We start from the raw sequence: 15,391 nt of genomic DNA, 5'->3' as shown, positions 1-15,391 counted from the left end.
ACAAATTCAAGTACAAATATATACATTTATTTCTAATTTTGTACATGTTGAAATTCTGAGGAAATGAAACAAAATACAAAAAGGAAATAATTCTTAATGTACATACATGCACACCATAACTTTTTACGTTACAAAAATGATATTTTACAGTTCTTTTATAAAATAATACCGGTTTTCGAAATAAATTTCAAGAGTCAATTGTATATGTAGTTATGAAAAATACGTCTATAAATTATGTAATTCAGTTGTCAGCTGCTTTCTTTTACAAGTGGTATCCTTAATTTTTAGAAAACTAAATAATAGTTCTATAAGATTATAGTTATTATAGAAATTATTTAGAAAATAATATATTCAATATTTCAATTCGTATGTAAGTTTCACCATTTATGGAGTACTTAAAATGCTCTATCGATACAATTGCATTAAGTCTCCGGAATATAGTTATTTTATTCAGCTTCACCCAAACTTTTTGACTTTTTCTTCTTCTTCTTTTTCTTTACCGGTTCATCGGTTTCGTCTTGTGTACCATTTTCAATTAATCCATTTTCACCACCATTCTTTGTTCCATTTTGAGTTCCATTTTCTAGAACGTCGCTTTTTCTTTTTTTGTCTTTCTTCTTTTTCTTTACGGGCGTTTCTGTTTCCATGCTTGCTAATACTTGTGCAGCTTCTTCTAATGCTTCTTTCATTACATCTATATTCTTCTTAGGTATTTCACCAGTCTCGTAGAATTTCAATCTGTCTTCTACTTGCTGTCTCAATTTTTCACCAAACACATTAGTTGGTGTATCCGTAAAACAATCAATTCTTGATGCTATGGAGCATTTATTTGCAAGATACCTTGAAATTCTACCTTTATTCTTTGTACCTGCACGGCCAATGAAGGTTGAATGAAATAGCAATCCATATTTTGGAGTGTTACCTCTAGTTTTCAATGCCCTGAACAAAGCTTTCTCAGCACCCAATATTTGTACAGTGGAAGCTGGATATTTTGCCAAATTTGTAAGAGATCCAGCATGCGCTATTAGTCTAGCTCCTACTTGGTCGCCTATCAACGTAGCCAAGTTTGGCGCTACCCCAGCCATCTTAGATCTTAAATATTCCGATAATTGTTTTCTGTAATCGGCCAAAGCAATTACGCGTCCCGCAAACATTTCAATATTAAGAAGATCAACAGGGCTAATATCCATTCCCATGGACGATTTTGAAGCATCAATGATTGCTTGAGCTTTAGCGCTATCCATAACAATTTCTTCCAATGCGTCCAATTTTTCTTCCGTCAGTTCTTTTCTGTTCTTTATTAACTGTGTAACTTTGGCATACATATAATTTTCGGGAACTATTTTTACAAGTTCTGGAAAATGATAGCTATACCATTCCCTGTAATAGAACATTACAATAAACATCAATAATCAGTTTCAAATTCTGCTACTATATACATATGTAGAAAAATTTTATCGATTACGCATCGAAGGTCCTTACCTTATACGCATACTGAATGTATTTATATCTTTATCCAACTGATCTAACAAAGCTATGCTTTGTATTATCATATTATCCACACGATGAACATTGAACTTGACTTTAGCTCTAGAATAGCTATGACCAAGACCAAGTTGCGCGATGCCAGAACTTTTAACAGTGAAACCTTTTACTAAGTTGTGAAAGTGAAATCTAATTCCTCTAATGATTTCTGGAATGGCACCAGTATGATCGCACTTTATATTTAAAGCTTCGGCAATGCTAGCTCCAAGTTTCGGATCCAAAACACCAAGGACAATCTTATCCTTTTTTCCTGATTTTGGTATACATGAATCCAAAAATAGCAGTAATTCTTGAGGAACGACTCCTTCGGAAACGCTATTTATGTTTTCCAAAGCTGCCAAAGCAGTTTTGAAGGGTGAGAAACCGATAAGTTTCACAACCGAGTTAAAACGTGACAATTCTGTGACAGACGCCTCAACCTGAGGAAGTAGCATGCCTACCTCCTCAAATTCTTTGACGGAGAAGATGGCGTAGCCAGCAGCATGCTCGAACAGGACAAATAGCTTCGACTGAAAGATTGAAAAATAACAATTGTAGACTAATGTGAATATGGAAGTTAATTGTACACGAGGAATATTTGGGGAGACTGAGATACAGCCACCTAGGAATAGAGAATTTAAGGAGGCGGCAAGCAGATATAATTCAAACTCTGACCGAGAGAAATAGAGAACAGCAATCCCAGGTGCAGTATAACAAAGTCGAGAGTGCGTGATATAACTAGAGGTACAAATATATAGTGTGTCCTGTCCCACGAACTCTGTCCACTTTTATATCTTGGTTATTTATTAATTGGACATTACATTTAAAAAAACAAAGGTGACCTCTACATCTTCTGTATGCCTCCACTTGCAAGAACACCATTTATACCATATTATGTAGTTTCTTAAACCCTAAAACTTCTGTAAGTAACATTTTCTCGTATTGTTTGAAATACCCAAGATATTTAAGTAGACAGAGTTCATGGGACCAGCTGTAAAAAAACGGCAGGTAGAGTAGAGTACTTAGAAACAGAAGGGAAAGGGGGCAGCCAAGGACTAATAGCAAGAGCTAGATGCGGAAACTTGAAAAAAGGAAACCGGTACTGGCTAGAAGAAGAAAAAAAGAAATGTTTGTTGTGTATGACACAGATAGGTACAATAAGGCATGTATTAGAAGACTGCTATAAAGTAGAGAGCAGCGAACTAAGAGAGGAGAAAATAGTAGAGGGTAGATCAGGAAAGTGGAAAATTGGCTGAGAATGATAAAAGCTAAGCGCAGAGAGGTCAGAAATGAGCAATAGACCAAAGGTAAACACGGGAGGTTGTGTAAATATGGATAAATGAAATAAAAATGAAAATAGAGTAGAAATAAGAGTATTGCATGCAATAGTTAAAGCAGGCCTGGGCAATGCTGGCTCGCGGAACAGATTTGGCTGCTTCTTCTCTTCGTCTGTTCGGCAACTTAGTCCTCACCATGTCTACTCCGACTCTTCCTTCAGCACGAGTTCCACGATGCTTCACCGGCAGGTTACTCACCACTATTACGTATACATGTACATATACATATGATCCTAGCTTGAACTGACACCAACAACATTTGCAAAATCCTTTAATTTTTATGGTAGGGACGCTTCAGGTACAGGTAGAGAATTTGCAGAGCCGAAAGAATGAATTGAAAGTAAGTAACCTGCCGGTGCAGCATAGTGGGGCTCGTGCTGAAGGAAGAGTCAGAGTGGATGTGGTAGGGACTGACTCGCCGAGTAGGCGAAGAGGAGAAGCAGCCACATCTGTTCTGCGAGCCAGCGTTGTCCAGGCCTGAGCTAAACCGTAGTCAAGCATGTGTATGTGTGTGGTATGGAAATGAGCGAGTGAAAAAGTAGCATGTAAAACCAAGTCAATTTCTGGGCTGCGAAGCCAAAATAAATAAATTATATAATTGTACGTGTACTGAATTTTACGTCATTATTTGATAAAATAGCATTTATTATTATTTTACTGATAAAAAAAACATCTGTGTGTGAGTGTGTGGAACTACAAGATATCACAGTTTCGCATATTCATATGTATAAAGTACAAATTGATTAATTGTCATATTTCATAATGAATATTAGCGCCTGGGAATAAAAACATCATTCATCGAGTATCTCAAGCGTCTTTACACATGTTTTTATGAACAGGTTGGTAAACATTTTTTATATTTATCTATATATGTACTATGTAAACATTTATCGGGTGGTGTATTGAAAAATAGTATATGAAGTTGTAAATAATGATCTAGAGAAAATAGTGTTATTGTATTTGTTAAATGAATTGTTACGCTGTGTAACATTACATCGAAGCCGAACATACTATACGTTAAAAGATCTACATATATTCAATATATCGAAGGAAGGTTAAACGAAATGTTAATATCAATCTAATTGTTGTGCTGCCTTACCATACTTCCTTTATTTTATATTCCATTCAATTTTCAAACAATTGGCACATAACTGCGAAGACGTGCTGCTGCGGTTAGAAAGCGACCATGTGTTCCGGATACAAGGACGCAGCGCAGCATAAGCGGAAAAAAAGATGGAGTCTCTAATGCTTCCTGAAATTTGAATGCCCGAACACCGATATTTTTCTGAACAATTTGTGTGATTTTAAAGTTGTTTACTGAGAGTCAAACGTATAGTTGCATGAAAGCCACATATTTTTTGTAACAACGCTGATTGCTTAAAATTTCATTTATTCGTAATTTATAATATGTATGATAGCAATATGTAATACTTATTTAAATTTTAGACGTGCTTCGTTACGTTATACGTATAACAAGGAGTGAACAGCTCCGCTTGTTTTGCAATACTTACGTTCGATTTAAATCAATTTTTACTGAATATATTAGTATTAAAGTTTATCGCTACTTCGGATAAATCTATTCTATTTATAAATATATGTAAACCATCGTTAAAGAGTAACAACGTCCTCTTGCAAAGTATGCGGTTGTTTTACTGTGTATAGGTTATGTTTATGTGTATTATTTTCATAGATTTCATTATAGTTTCTTTCTTTCTTTAAAGAATGGAGTCTCGGACAGAATTCAAAATAAAATCTCCTCCGACCGATGCAATTTCGGCGGTTGAATTCGGACCGAATTCAACACAGTTCCTTCTTGTTTCTTCATGGGACAGTACAGTGCGGTTGTATGATATTCATGCTAATACTATGCGATTAAAATATAATCACGATTTGCCGGTTCTAGACGTTGCATTTCAGGTAATCATGAATTCATCAGTCTTTTCAATTCAATCGATAGCTTTCCATATAACAGTTCGTTAATTGTAGAAATAAATGAGTTATTGCACTTATGTTTATTCGAAACAGAAAAAGAGCAAAAGAAAAATAAAAGTATAAACACTGACAGAGTAATGTAAGTTAAAGTTTTCTGTGGTAAGAAAAATAACAATTAAGGAATCGAAACCAAATTTATATGTATTTTTTACACATACGTAGTGCTATACATACTTGTATTATAGTTTTGATTTCATGCTTGATGGTATTGTTAAACTATATTAATTATTTCTGTAATACAATTTCAGTTTTCGTTTACTTGCAATACTGTAATCGGTAGTTGTTTTCACACAGGATGCTGTTCACGCGTATAGCGGAGGTTTGGGAAATACATTAAAAATGTACGATATTAACAGCAATACAGGTATGAATAATTGTTTAGAATTATTCGTTTACATTCGTACAGTCGAGCCTCGATAACTCGAATCTCAAGGGAAGAAATAAAATCTTTGAATTATAGAGGTATCGACTTATCAAAGTCTTCAAGTAAGAGAGGTTTACCCTATGAAAATTCGACTTACAGGGGGTTTGTACAAGAGTTAATAATATACTGATTGTAATAGTTTGGAAGTAAGAAAAGTTCAATTTTTGGAGATTAGTTATTTATTACTAGACAGCAGATTTTATGCATTTATGACAAAAAAAGAGTAAGCGTAATTTAAAACGGCAAAGACATTCGGAGAATTTAAAAACTCTATTATATTATTTTAAGCCTGTTAAATATGTTAAAAAAGAAAATAACTTTCTATATCACTCCAGTTTATCACAAATCAGGCAGAAAATATTTACTATGCATAAAAATCTGCAGTCTATTTATTACATACATATAGTAAATATAATCTACTAGATTAGAACAGATTGTTGTGATCAATGGTATTTTTTGAATGGTAACCAAAGCAGAGAATTTTCTTCAATGTCATCGCATCTTTCTACGAAACTTTGTAAAACATTTACTGCTGTGTTGACTTGTTTAGCTTCCACACTTATGGAAAATAATTCGAGTTAAAGGAAGGTATATTTCAATTTATAGAGGTTTTTAAAGTGCAGCGGAAGGGAATGTACAAAATTTTCGAGTTATCGAGGTTCAACTGTATTTGGAAAGTATTACTGGTACCTATATATACATATATCTTTACAGAATCAGTAATGGGAACACATGATAAACCAATTAGGAAAATTGAGTACTGTGCTGCAGTAAATGCAATATTAACTGGTGGATGGGATGCAGCAGTAAAACTTTGGGATCCTAGAACACCCACTTGCGTAGGTAGTTATTTACAACCAGAGGTTGTCCTAGCATTGTCCGTGTGCGGAGATAAATTTGTAGTAGGCACTGCAAAAAGAAAAGTTTGCATTTGGGATTTAAGAAACATGGCGGGTATGTTTCAAAGACGTGAAAGTAGTTTGAAGTACCAGACACGTTGCATTAAAGGTTTTCCCAATGAACAAGTGGGTATAAGTTTCGTAAATGTAACATAATATTATTATTTAAAAAGAGCAGTGTTACAATGTTCGAATTATTTTCAGGGATATGTTCTTAGCAGTATAGAAGGTCGTGTTGCAGTTGAATATCTTGATACTACACCGGAAGCACAAAAAAAGAAGTATGCTTTCAAGTGTCACAGGATAAAGGAAAATAATGTAGAACATATATACCCCGTGAATGCTATTAGTTTTCATTCAACATATAATACGTTTGCAACTGGTGGTTCCGATGGATATGTTAATATTTGGGACGGTTTCAATAAAAAGCGTTTATGCCAATTTCATAGATATAATGCTGGCGTTGCCGCGCTTAGCTTCAGCCACGATGGTTCTGTACTTGCTATTGGTGTGTCATATCTGAACGAGACTGAAATTCCACCAGGTGGAAAAGATGAAACTGAGATTTATATAAGATATGTAAACGACCAGGAAACCAAACCGAAATAATATCGTACTCTTGTAAAATAAGTTTTTATGAATGTAATAGATCGGAAATGTTTCAATTACGATCTGCTTTATTAAAGCAGTAAAAATTGAACGTTACAGACTTTTCATAAAAATTTCTCCACTTACAATGTATACAAGAAGCCCGACAAGCTGTTCAACAAACTTTTTGTTGTCATTTTTGTACAAAAACTATCATATACATTTAATTAATCGTTTATATCAAGAATAATATTTTGGGTGAAATGAAACAATAACTTCATTGTATTTGCTTTATTATAATTTAGAATTTATTTGAAATATACAAGTACATAATATACAGTACAAGTTATATTATATACAAGTATATACAAGTATATATGATATGATTGTAATTTTAACACGATGACACATACTAAGAACTTTTTGGCATCTAATGATAATGATACTTGTTGTTCACGGTAAATAGTTGAATATACAACCAAAGTTCGTTGAATATTTCACGGGTCACTTTGTATACTAAGTGTTGTATTTTACATTTTTATAACTTAAACAATTAACTATCGATCACAATACAATAGAACTAAAAAGCTGTTTGGAATTATTAGACTAGTCAAATTTTAATAAAATATCTTTTTTGTACGAAACATCTTTTATTTATATAATTTACCAATGAAACACTATTTACAATTTTAGCATGTCCTATTATTTATAATACCTTTTGTAGTTTACCCTATACGTACTATGACATATTATAGCAAATTCGTGTTTTATAATCGTTACATTATTTTCAGATAATTTTATAGTATTATTTACTAAAACAAGGAACTCGAAATTGAGGTAATTGAGAGTAGGATTACAGATTCAATTGAAATTTATTAAATATTCTAGTTAAAAAATTGGCTTTAGTAGGTTCAGTTTTTTACAAAAATCCATGTTTTTTGAAAACGTTGCGTGATTTTACTTTTGGATTTGGTTTTAAAATGACAAACTCTGTAAAAATCACGCCACAGTAACAGCTGAACAAATTTGGTGTTGTACAGTAATAAAATAATTGAGTACATAGTTACATGTAGAATTAAGATAAAAGATTATGGAATCAATTGTTTTATGATATCAAACGTTGTAAAACATTCAAAGTCGTTAGTCTTGAAATATTAATTACATGATATATAACAGGTAAGTTTAAGCGAATACAGAAATTTTTATTTTAATTAAAATATATTTTAGTAAAAATTCATGTTATAATGTAACAATATAACATATTTCTTACAAACATGTTAAGTAATTTAAGTACATTTAATTATTAGAAGTTTACATAAGAAAGTTTTACTAAAAAGTGTACAATTCAGAAATATATTTTACCAATTGATATTTTTGTTAACTGACCGTGTGGAATTTATGAAACATTAACTTCTTTGATATATAATAAAATTTGAAAGTAATATTTGGTTTATGTACAAGATTAAAATAATATGAAATGCCATGAAAATATAAAGTTAGTAAAAATGATGATACAAAAATAATTAATTACTGTGAAAAATTGTTGTAGAAACCGTTTACTCTTTTATAAATAATTGTGCTACTCCTTAATATTGCACATTATATTTACGAGGATATTATCAGAGTTACTTTTTTCAAAGAATGCTGTTACATTATACAGAATTTAACATTTCTACTGAAAAATAGGTACAAACAATGTGTTTGTTATATCACTACATTTCATAGTTGTTTAAGCAAAAAAAAAACAATATCCATAAAGAACAGTATGTGCCACTAATAGAAAAAAACTGAAAGTTCTCGTTTATTTTTTTAAAAGTTATTTTGGAAATTGGTTAATTGTAAAAGCAATTTTGTTACTTTGGCACACACGCAATGGTCGATGTACTAATATATAGGTTGTTCAGAAAGTAATTTTGTTTTTCACGATAGTTTGTTTAAATCAGTTTTTCAATTTTCTAAAATCTTCCATTCACCCTTGAAAAAAACAAGATTGCTTACCGAACAACCCAATAGTTCAAATTATATTTCAAACACAAATGTACAGATTAAAAAGCATATTTGCACAATACATTTTCCTTGACATAAATACATATCTACTTTGCATGCATGTTTGCTGTTCAACAGTTTTTATAACATTTCAAATAACAATATGTACAGTAACAATTTGTACTAGTAACCACCTGCCCTTTCAGATGTGTACTTTGAAAATAGTACAATCTTGTAAAATTATTATTGTACGCCTTTATGTATGACAGTTCTTGCATATATCAGATTTTATGCATATTTATATTTCAAAAGACTTTTTGTGTAATGAAAGTACTTTTTATCTATAATTACATGATCTATTTTAATTGAACATTAGTTGTTTTTTTGTTTCATTTTCTGTAACTGTATAGAGTATTACATGACTCTGGAATATTAGTTTAATGAGTCAGTTGGATTAGCAATAAATTTTCTTAATGCATCACGAACGGTGTCATGTGTTGCAAAACTAATTCCTACTGCAATTGGGCCTTTCACCCAATTCATACTCAATCCCTTGTAGAAAGCCATTAGACCTTCTTCTCTGAAAAAATACAAAAATGGTGAGTAAAAGATATTTTCTTTCCTTTCCTAGAATGCAACTCTGACATAGAAAAAACACATGTTTATTTTTGTATCTTCACGATTTTGTTCAACATATGAATTTTAAATATTAACAAAATTTTTTCTGTATAAGTGAATATTATAGTTGTTAACGCTTCATAATTACTGTAGTATATGTATACAGAATATGTGCATTATTCTTCCCATGTGTGCCATTAAATTTTGATATGATTGTTATAAACATTAACGTGTCTGCCGAGCGTGGTTTGTTGCTTTTGCCTTTAACACTGAAGTGAAATTGCCCATGTTAGAATCACATCATATATTTATATGTAAAATGTTTTCTCGATAAATGTCCCAAATGTCCAGAACTATCCCCACTACACTCGGCGACCGAGGCCCTCGAACTGAACAAATATCGATAAAACACTGTATATTTGAGTGTCACACTGTATATTTACACTTATTATTTTACACTTATTATTAAACGTTGTTTGTGAATTTTTATCAAATTTGGTTGCACCGGTCTGCTATGACCACCACGACAGTCAACGTGTTAATAATATTATACATATTAACTTAATATGTATATCATACATAATTTTGGCAAAACTACATCAAAGAGTTGTTATATTAGATTATTAGAAGATTGCATAAGTTCGTGCCTGATTTGAAAATAAAATTCAATGGTTCAATTTTAAAGCCATTGTTTTCTCCAACTAGAAAAGAATGACTACATAATTTTCTTTTACACTTCGCTGTGCAGTACAGTTTGTGACATCTATGAAAATCGGGCACGAACTTATGCAATCATCTGATAAAATTTGTCTTCCGAAAAAGATGCATATTTCAAACTCACCTGTAAATTTTGGATACAGTCGAACCAATTGTGTGATAATGCTGGCCCTTGATTGCCGATGTCTGCATTCTTCTTCGAATGATGTCCAAAGGATAGCTGCTAGTTTGAGCGACCATTCCGGCAATGCCGCCGCAAATCAGTGATGTCGAAAACCCAGGAATAGCCGTGTACACTGTTCATCGACACGTAGCCATCATCGAACATGAAGCACGCACTTGAAAAACGCCGCCATCGGGTTTGTCTCGACAAGCGTCGCTATTAAAGTAAGTACTGTCCCAATATCGGGGAAACAGCCCCGATGTTCCCCAAGGGTACCCTGCTTTACGATCATACACGAGCCACTCTCGTTCGTATAAATCACGATTTTTTCTCTGCGTAAAAGCACCGCCACGACGTCAAACAAGTTTGTGAAAGAACCGACTCACCAGTCAGCTTATTCCTTAGGAGATCGTAGGTGAAGAAGCTGCAGCCAGCGTAAGGAATAACACCTAGCAGTGTCGCTGTGAATCCACGATAATACGCCAACAATCCTTCTTCCATATAAATACGTACAAAGACTTGACGTAGGGTTTTATATTCGGCCTTTTGTGTTACAGCCATTCTTGCTCTCATTAAATCCAGAGGATACGTCGCACTCTGGGATGTTATTCCAGCTAAGGCACCGGCAAGGAAATTCAGTCCTGGTTTTTCCCTGTACGTGTTCAAATGTTTAAGGTAACGATATACAATCATAATATGTTTTAATTTTTCATTTCCTCACCTTTCAGACCCATTTACTCCTAAAATTCTTTTCCATTGTTCATGAGCTGTGAATTGAACAGCCGAATATGGAATTATTCTAACCATAGTTGCGCTATTACCACGCCATAAGCTAAGCAAACCATCTGTTCTAAGAGTTTTTATTAAGAATTCAACTGCTGCCTTTGCAGAGTATGGTTGTTGTGAAATCTGGAAATTAATTTTTGTGCGATCCAGAGGTGCAATTGTGGTTTTCGCTAATGCACCTGCAATAGCACCAGCCACCAAACTTGTCCATACCCGCTGTGCATTTGAAATACCATCCCTTCCAATATGCTTGCCTTGTTTCTTCTGGAAGACATAATTAAATGTTGCATATCGCATATTTTAATACTACATTTCTTGTTAGAGAACATTAGACATACAATGAAAGTTCTCAAATTAAAAAAGTTCTCAAAGATGGGGTTTTTCGGTAATCAGAAGCGCTAGATAAAAGATCAATGTAGGCCGCGATTGCCCTTAAAAGTCCTATAAAAATTGGACTTTCGAAAAGGGAGAAGCGCGATTGCCCTTAATGAAAGTCCTATAAAAATAGGACTTTCGAAAAAGGAGGAGGTTACTCAATTCGATCTGTATGTGCCTTTTCTTTCGCTTTTTTTTCTATGTATGTTCACCGATTACGTTGAGATGGATCTTTGATCTTGGATCCATCTTTGCATTATCGAGAAATGAGAAAGCACATCCCGCACCCTTGCAATCCTGAAAACGAGTATACCCCCCAAAGGGGGTGTAGAGCAGAACATAATACTGTATGTATCACAATGCCTTACCGCTGCTTCTGTATTTGTTTCCATTGAAAAAGGTGATGCAGTTTGTAGCACAGATGCTGGCTTTGTGTCTGATAATACAGACATTTGTATTCTTTCGATAACTGCTTGACTACTTTCAATTGAATGGGGTGTTGTGTGCCCGGTCATCTTTTTCAATACATGGTTTTGAAGCTCCAATAGTCTAACATAATTTGTTTTATTGTATACTACTTTGATAGCTTAGCCTGTAAAGAAAAACAAAATACATTTTATATAACTTTGAACTTTTACATTTACAAAATTTTACAATTTATAGCAGTTATTTTATTCGTGAAACATATGAGTAAACATATCTACTTTTTACACTACACATATTAATTATTAGTTTATTTAAATGAACCATTTATATTTGAGTTGTGTTACATATATTCTTTCTTTGATGTTCCATCACATATCATGCAACTATCATAGGTTGATTATCTTATCATATGTACATACACGACGTCATAATTATCTAAAATAGCCTCAGATAATGAAATAAAGCACTAAATTATTTTCAAATAAGTACACACATGTAAGTTCACAGTATCTTATAAGAATATAAAATACAATGGTACACACACACACTCATATGTGTATTGAATACTGCAACATGTTGCTCTTATTTTTTAGATGTGCTTAAAATCTACTTTCTTTAATACATACTCGAAAATATGTTTATTAGTTAAAAGTATTTTAGAATTTTAGAAATTATTAGTTACATACGAATTTTAACCTTTATCTATTAAAAACGAGTTATAAGAAATTTCCAATGGGTTTATGAATATTTTAGCTTCATCGTTGTTTTTCTAGCATCACACTTCTCGATTAAATGAAATTTTATGGCCGTAAAAACAATTCACTCATATATCGACTTATATCAATCAATATTTGTAATACTGTTCAACGAATATTATTTACGCATTCGTGTGCTAAAAACATTAGGAGACTTACGTAATATGTATTGACGATGTATTTTAGTACAATCTAAATGTTATCAAGCTAGTTTCAACACAATGTTTATTTTCCAATGATTAAATCGACACGACGAGAATTTCATCGACTCAAGTACACATACAATATTGTGATGTTACAAGGTTCAAGAACAATAATCAAATTTACAGTAATAAACAATGATGCAACGTTTCAATGATTATTTAAGATCTCGATCTATACTTTTACGCATGTTTCAATTCCATTTAAACGTGTTTACTGTAATTATCTATGTTGCTTCATGGTAACGAAACGTTGAGAGTAGAACAAGGTCCAAATCACTTGATTCGAAATCAAATAATGAAATAATTAAAAATAATAGTTACCTTTATTACTTGTATGTAAAAATAATCGACACGATAAGTGTCTCTTTTTGTCGAAGAGATAATGAATGCAAATAAAAGCATTCACAAGCAATTAGAACATTTTACATTATTATCTAGGCGTCACTGGAGCTCGATTAGTCAACATGCTCGCACTATTCCTTGCGGATCTTTTCGCGTAACTGACACTGAACGGTATCTATATTACAATGGCATATTTGCTCAGCGCGCACATAACATATACCGTCATGTTGATTTCGCATGTGCATCTAGTCCTTCAATTGCAAACGAAACAAATATCTACGTCTGACCAGTGATGCCGAAATCGTGGTACTGTGGTACTAAGCCGTGGTACGAGACCCCCCCACTATGACCTACCGTTGCCCCTACTGGCCTTCTCCAACTCGCTCGCGCGCTACACTCACCAACGTACCTCTCCTAGGATATGAGAGGTACGTTGGTGAGTGTAGCGCGCGAGCGAGTTGGAGAAGGCCAGTAGGGGCAACGGTAGGTCATAGTGGGGGGGTCTCGTACCACGGCTTAGTACCACAGTACCACGATTTCGGCATCACTGCGTCTGACAGTCTGACCTTCATCCGTATTCGGTTATAGTTTCTAGAGGGCAGCACTGATAAGCAGTGTCGCCAGAAAGTGACCGAACCGTCACTCGAGGGGAATACAAGGTACCCCCTCTCTGATGACCAGAGTAATATGTGACACGTTGCGCGTGTGCGATGGAGACGCAACAACGACTGACATTTCGCAGGTTTTAGGTTATTGCCGCATATCATATCAGAGAGTATATGAGAGTGCTCCATGGCTCCATGCTCACTACATGTCACTACCAGAGAGCACCGACGAGATACTATTAAAGACTGCCAGCCCTTGTGTTATTCCGCGGGACCAGTAAGTGGGCGCGAGTGGGCGCAGGGATAATGTGAAAGGTACAGTGATCTGATATACCACATCGCTAAAAGTTCTAAATAGTGTTAAAATAGTGCCAAAACATCGTCTGAAATATGGCGGAGAATGTAACATTTAATAATAATCGATATGGTTTCGTAATAATTCGCATTCACACCGATGCATCGCGACGAGAATCTCCTCAGTGGTCTTCTTTACCGACAAAATGCCGTCGTTGGCCTTCTGTTTCTCTGGATGGAGCTAAAATATATCCTAGAGGGCGTAAGAAATACCGAAAAATTCGAGTCCCGCCAACTCCCATAAGGCTGGCAGTCTTTAACAGTATCTCGTCGGTGCCAGAGAGTATATGAGAGTGCTTACGCCGGGGTTTTGGCCGTGCCCATTATAGTGCTGCCCCCTACACTAGTGCTTAGCCTGGATCAGCTCCCGTCTCCACACTCAGTCCGGACAAGAACCCGTCTCCACACTCAGTCCGGACAATAACCTACTTTATATAAAATACAGTGACTCCCACCACCGACGAGATACTATTAAAGACTGCCAGCCCCTGTGTTATTCAGCGGGACCGGTAAGTGGGCGCGAGTGGGCGCGGGGATAACGTGAAAGTTACAGTGATCTGATATACCACAGCGGTAAAAGTTCCACAATCGTCGAGATATTCGTCAAGTGGAAGAAGAATGATATAGTAGAATGCTGACACTACCCATTCTGTAATTGCCTTATAATACTATATGTATATGTATAATTCTCTTATTGTATTCTTATTTCCGTTATTATCACCATTGTAATAATTGTTTACAATATAATCGATAGTTTATAGATGTAGGAAAAATGGAAGTAATTACTACGTAATATTCTACAAATGTATTGGAATTTAAAAGTAATTTGAACATTATTGCATTTTATATATAAAATAATGATTCTTAAAAAATATTTTGTTATGTTGTGTAATGACAAAATTCAATCGTTCTTATTAAGATCCTTAGTAGGAAACAGAAAATTAATTTTTTTACTTATTTATCCCATACTTGTAATGCTCGACAGCATTATTGACTGCAATTATTAAAGTAGAGGTAGTAACAAGATAAAAGTATTAACTAATTAAACTAATTTTCGACGGCTCCTATCCATACAATGTTATTTAGAGGCAGTATTTCGTACGAAGATATCTAAAAAAATAATTCTATTTGACTCTATACGAATATTTCTTGCACCATATATGACGCTATTTAAAAAGTGCGTGTAACATTATTTTATTTCATTCTGAACTGAACCACTTCCTGAAACATGATTCATTTATGAGTACATTGTGCGACGAGACGAAGAGCTAGCAGACGAAGTCGAAGTCGAAATCTT

At 34.0% G+C, this 15,391-nt stretch overlaps 3 protein-coding genes across 7 annotated transcripts; 1 reads left to right on the top strand and 2 right to left on the bottom strand.

Annotated features, from left to right (window-relative positions):
• Nucleotides 1-5: 5 nt before the first annotated feature.
• Nucleotides 6-4,312, bottom strand: Nop56 (Nop56 ribonucleoprotein). Its single transcript, XM_076446112.1, has 3 exons — nt 3,961-4,312; nt 1,483-2,054; nt 6-1,380 (listed from the first exon to the last, which is right to left on the bottom strand). The coding sequence occupies exons 1-3, from the start codon at nt 3,961-3,963 to the stop codon at nt 447-449; spliced, it is 1,509 nt and encodes a 502-aa protein (XP_076302227.1). The 5' UTR covers nt 3,964-4,312; the 3' UTR covers nt 6-446.
• Bub3 (mitotic checkpoint protein Bub3) lies at nt 4,107-9,703 on the top strand. The gene is made up of 5 exons (XM_076446118.1): nt 4,107-4,497; nt 4,583-4,778; nt 5,148-5,217; nt 5,992-6,302; nt 6,381-9,703. Exons 2-5 carry the CDS (start codon nt 4,584-4,586, stop codon nt 6,783-6,785), a joined length of 981 nt encoding a protein of 326 aa, XP_076302233.1. The 5' UTR covers nt 4,107-4,497; nt 4,583; the 3' UTR covers nt 6,786-9,703.
• On the bottom strand, nt 7,711-13,417 carry Dpcoac (dephosphocoenzyme A carrier). 5 transcript variants are annotated; one of them, XM_076446113.1, is made up of 6 exons: nt 13,115-13,417; nt 11,778-12,001; nt 10,970-11,298; nt 10,635-10,900; nt 10,210-10,381; nt 7,711-9,330 (listed from the first exon to the last, which is right to left on the bottom strand). In XM_076446113.1, the coding sequence occupies exons 2-6, from the start codon at nt 11,922-11,924 to the stop codon at nt 9,183-9,185; spliced, it is 1,062 nt and encodes a 353-aa protein (XP_076302228.1). In that variant the 5' UTR covers nt 11,925-12,001; nt 13,115-13,417; the 3' UTR covers nt 7,711-9,182. The 5 variants fall into 5 exon arrangements, with proteins under 5 accessions (XP_076302228.1, XP_076302230.1, XP_076302229.1 ...); XM_076446115.1 differs by lacking the exon at nt 13,115-13,417 and adding an exon at nt 12,750-13,055; XM_076446114.1 differs by lacking the exon at nt 13,115-13,417 and adding an exon at nt 12,532-12,722.
• Between the last annotated feature and the right edge of the window lie 1,974 nt (nt 13,418-15,391).

Source organism: Lasioglossum baleicum, unplaced genomic scaffold, assembly GCF_051020765.1.
Source record: "Lasioglossum baleicum unplaced genomic scaffold, iyLasBale1 scaffold1072, whole genome shotgun sequence".
Taxonomy (NCBI): domain Eukaryota; kingdom Metazoa; phylum Arthropoda; class Insecta; order Hymenoptera; family Halictidae; genus Lasioglossum; species Lasioglossum baleicum.
The sequence above is the reverse complement of the archived record's forward strand: the minus strand, read 5'-3'. Positions and strand labels throughout refer to the sequence as shown.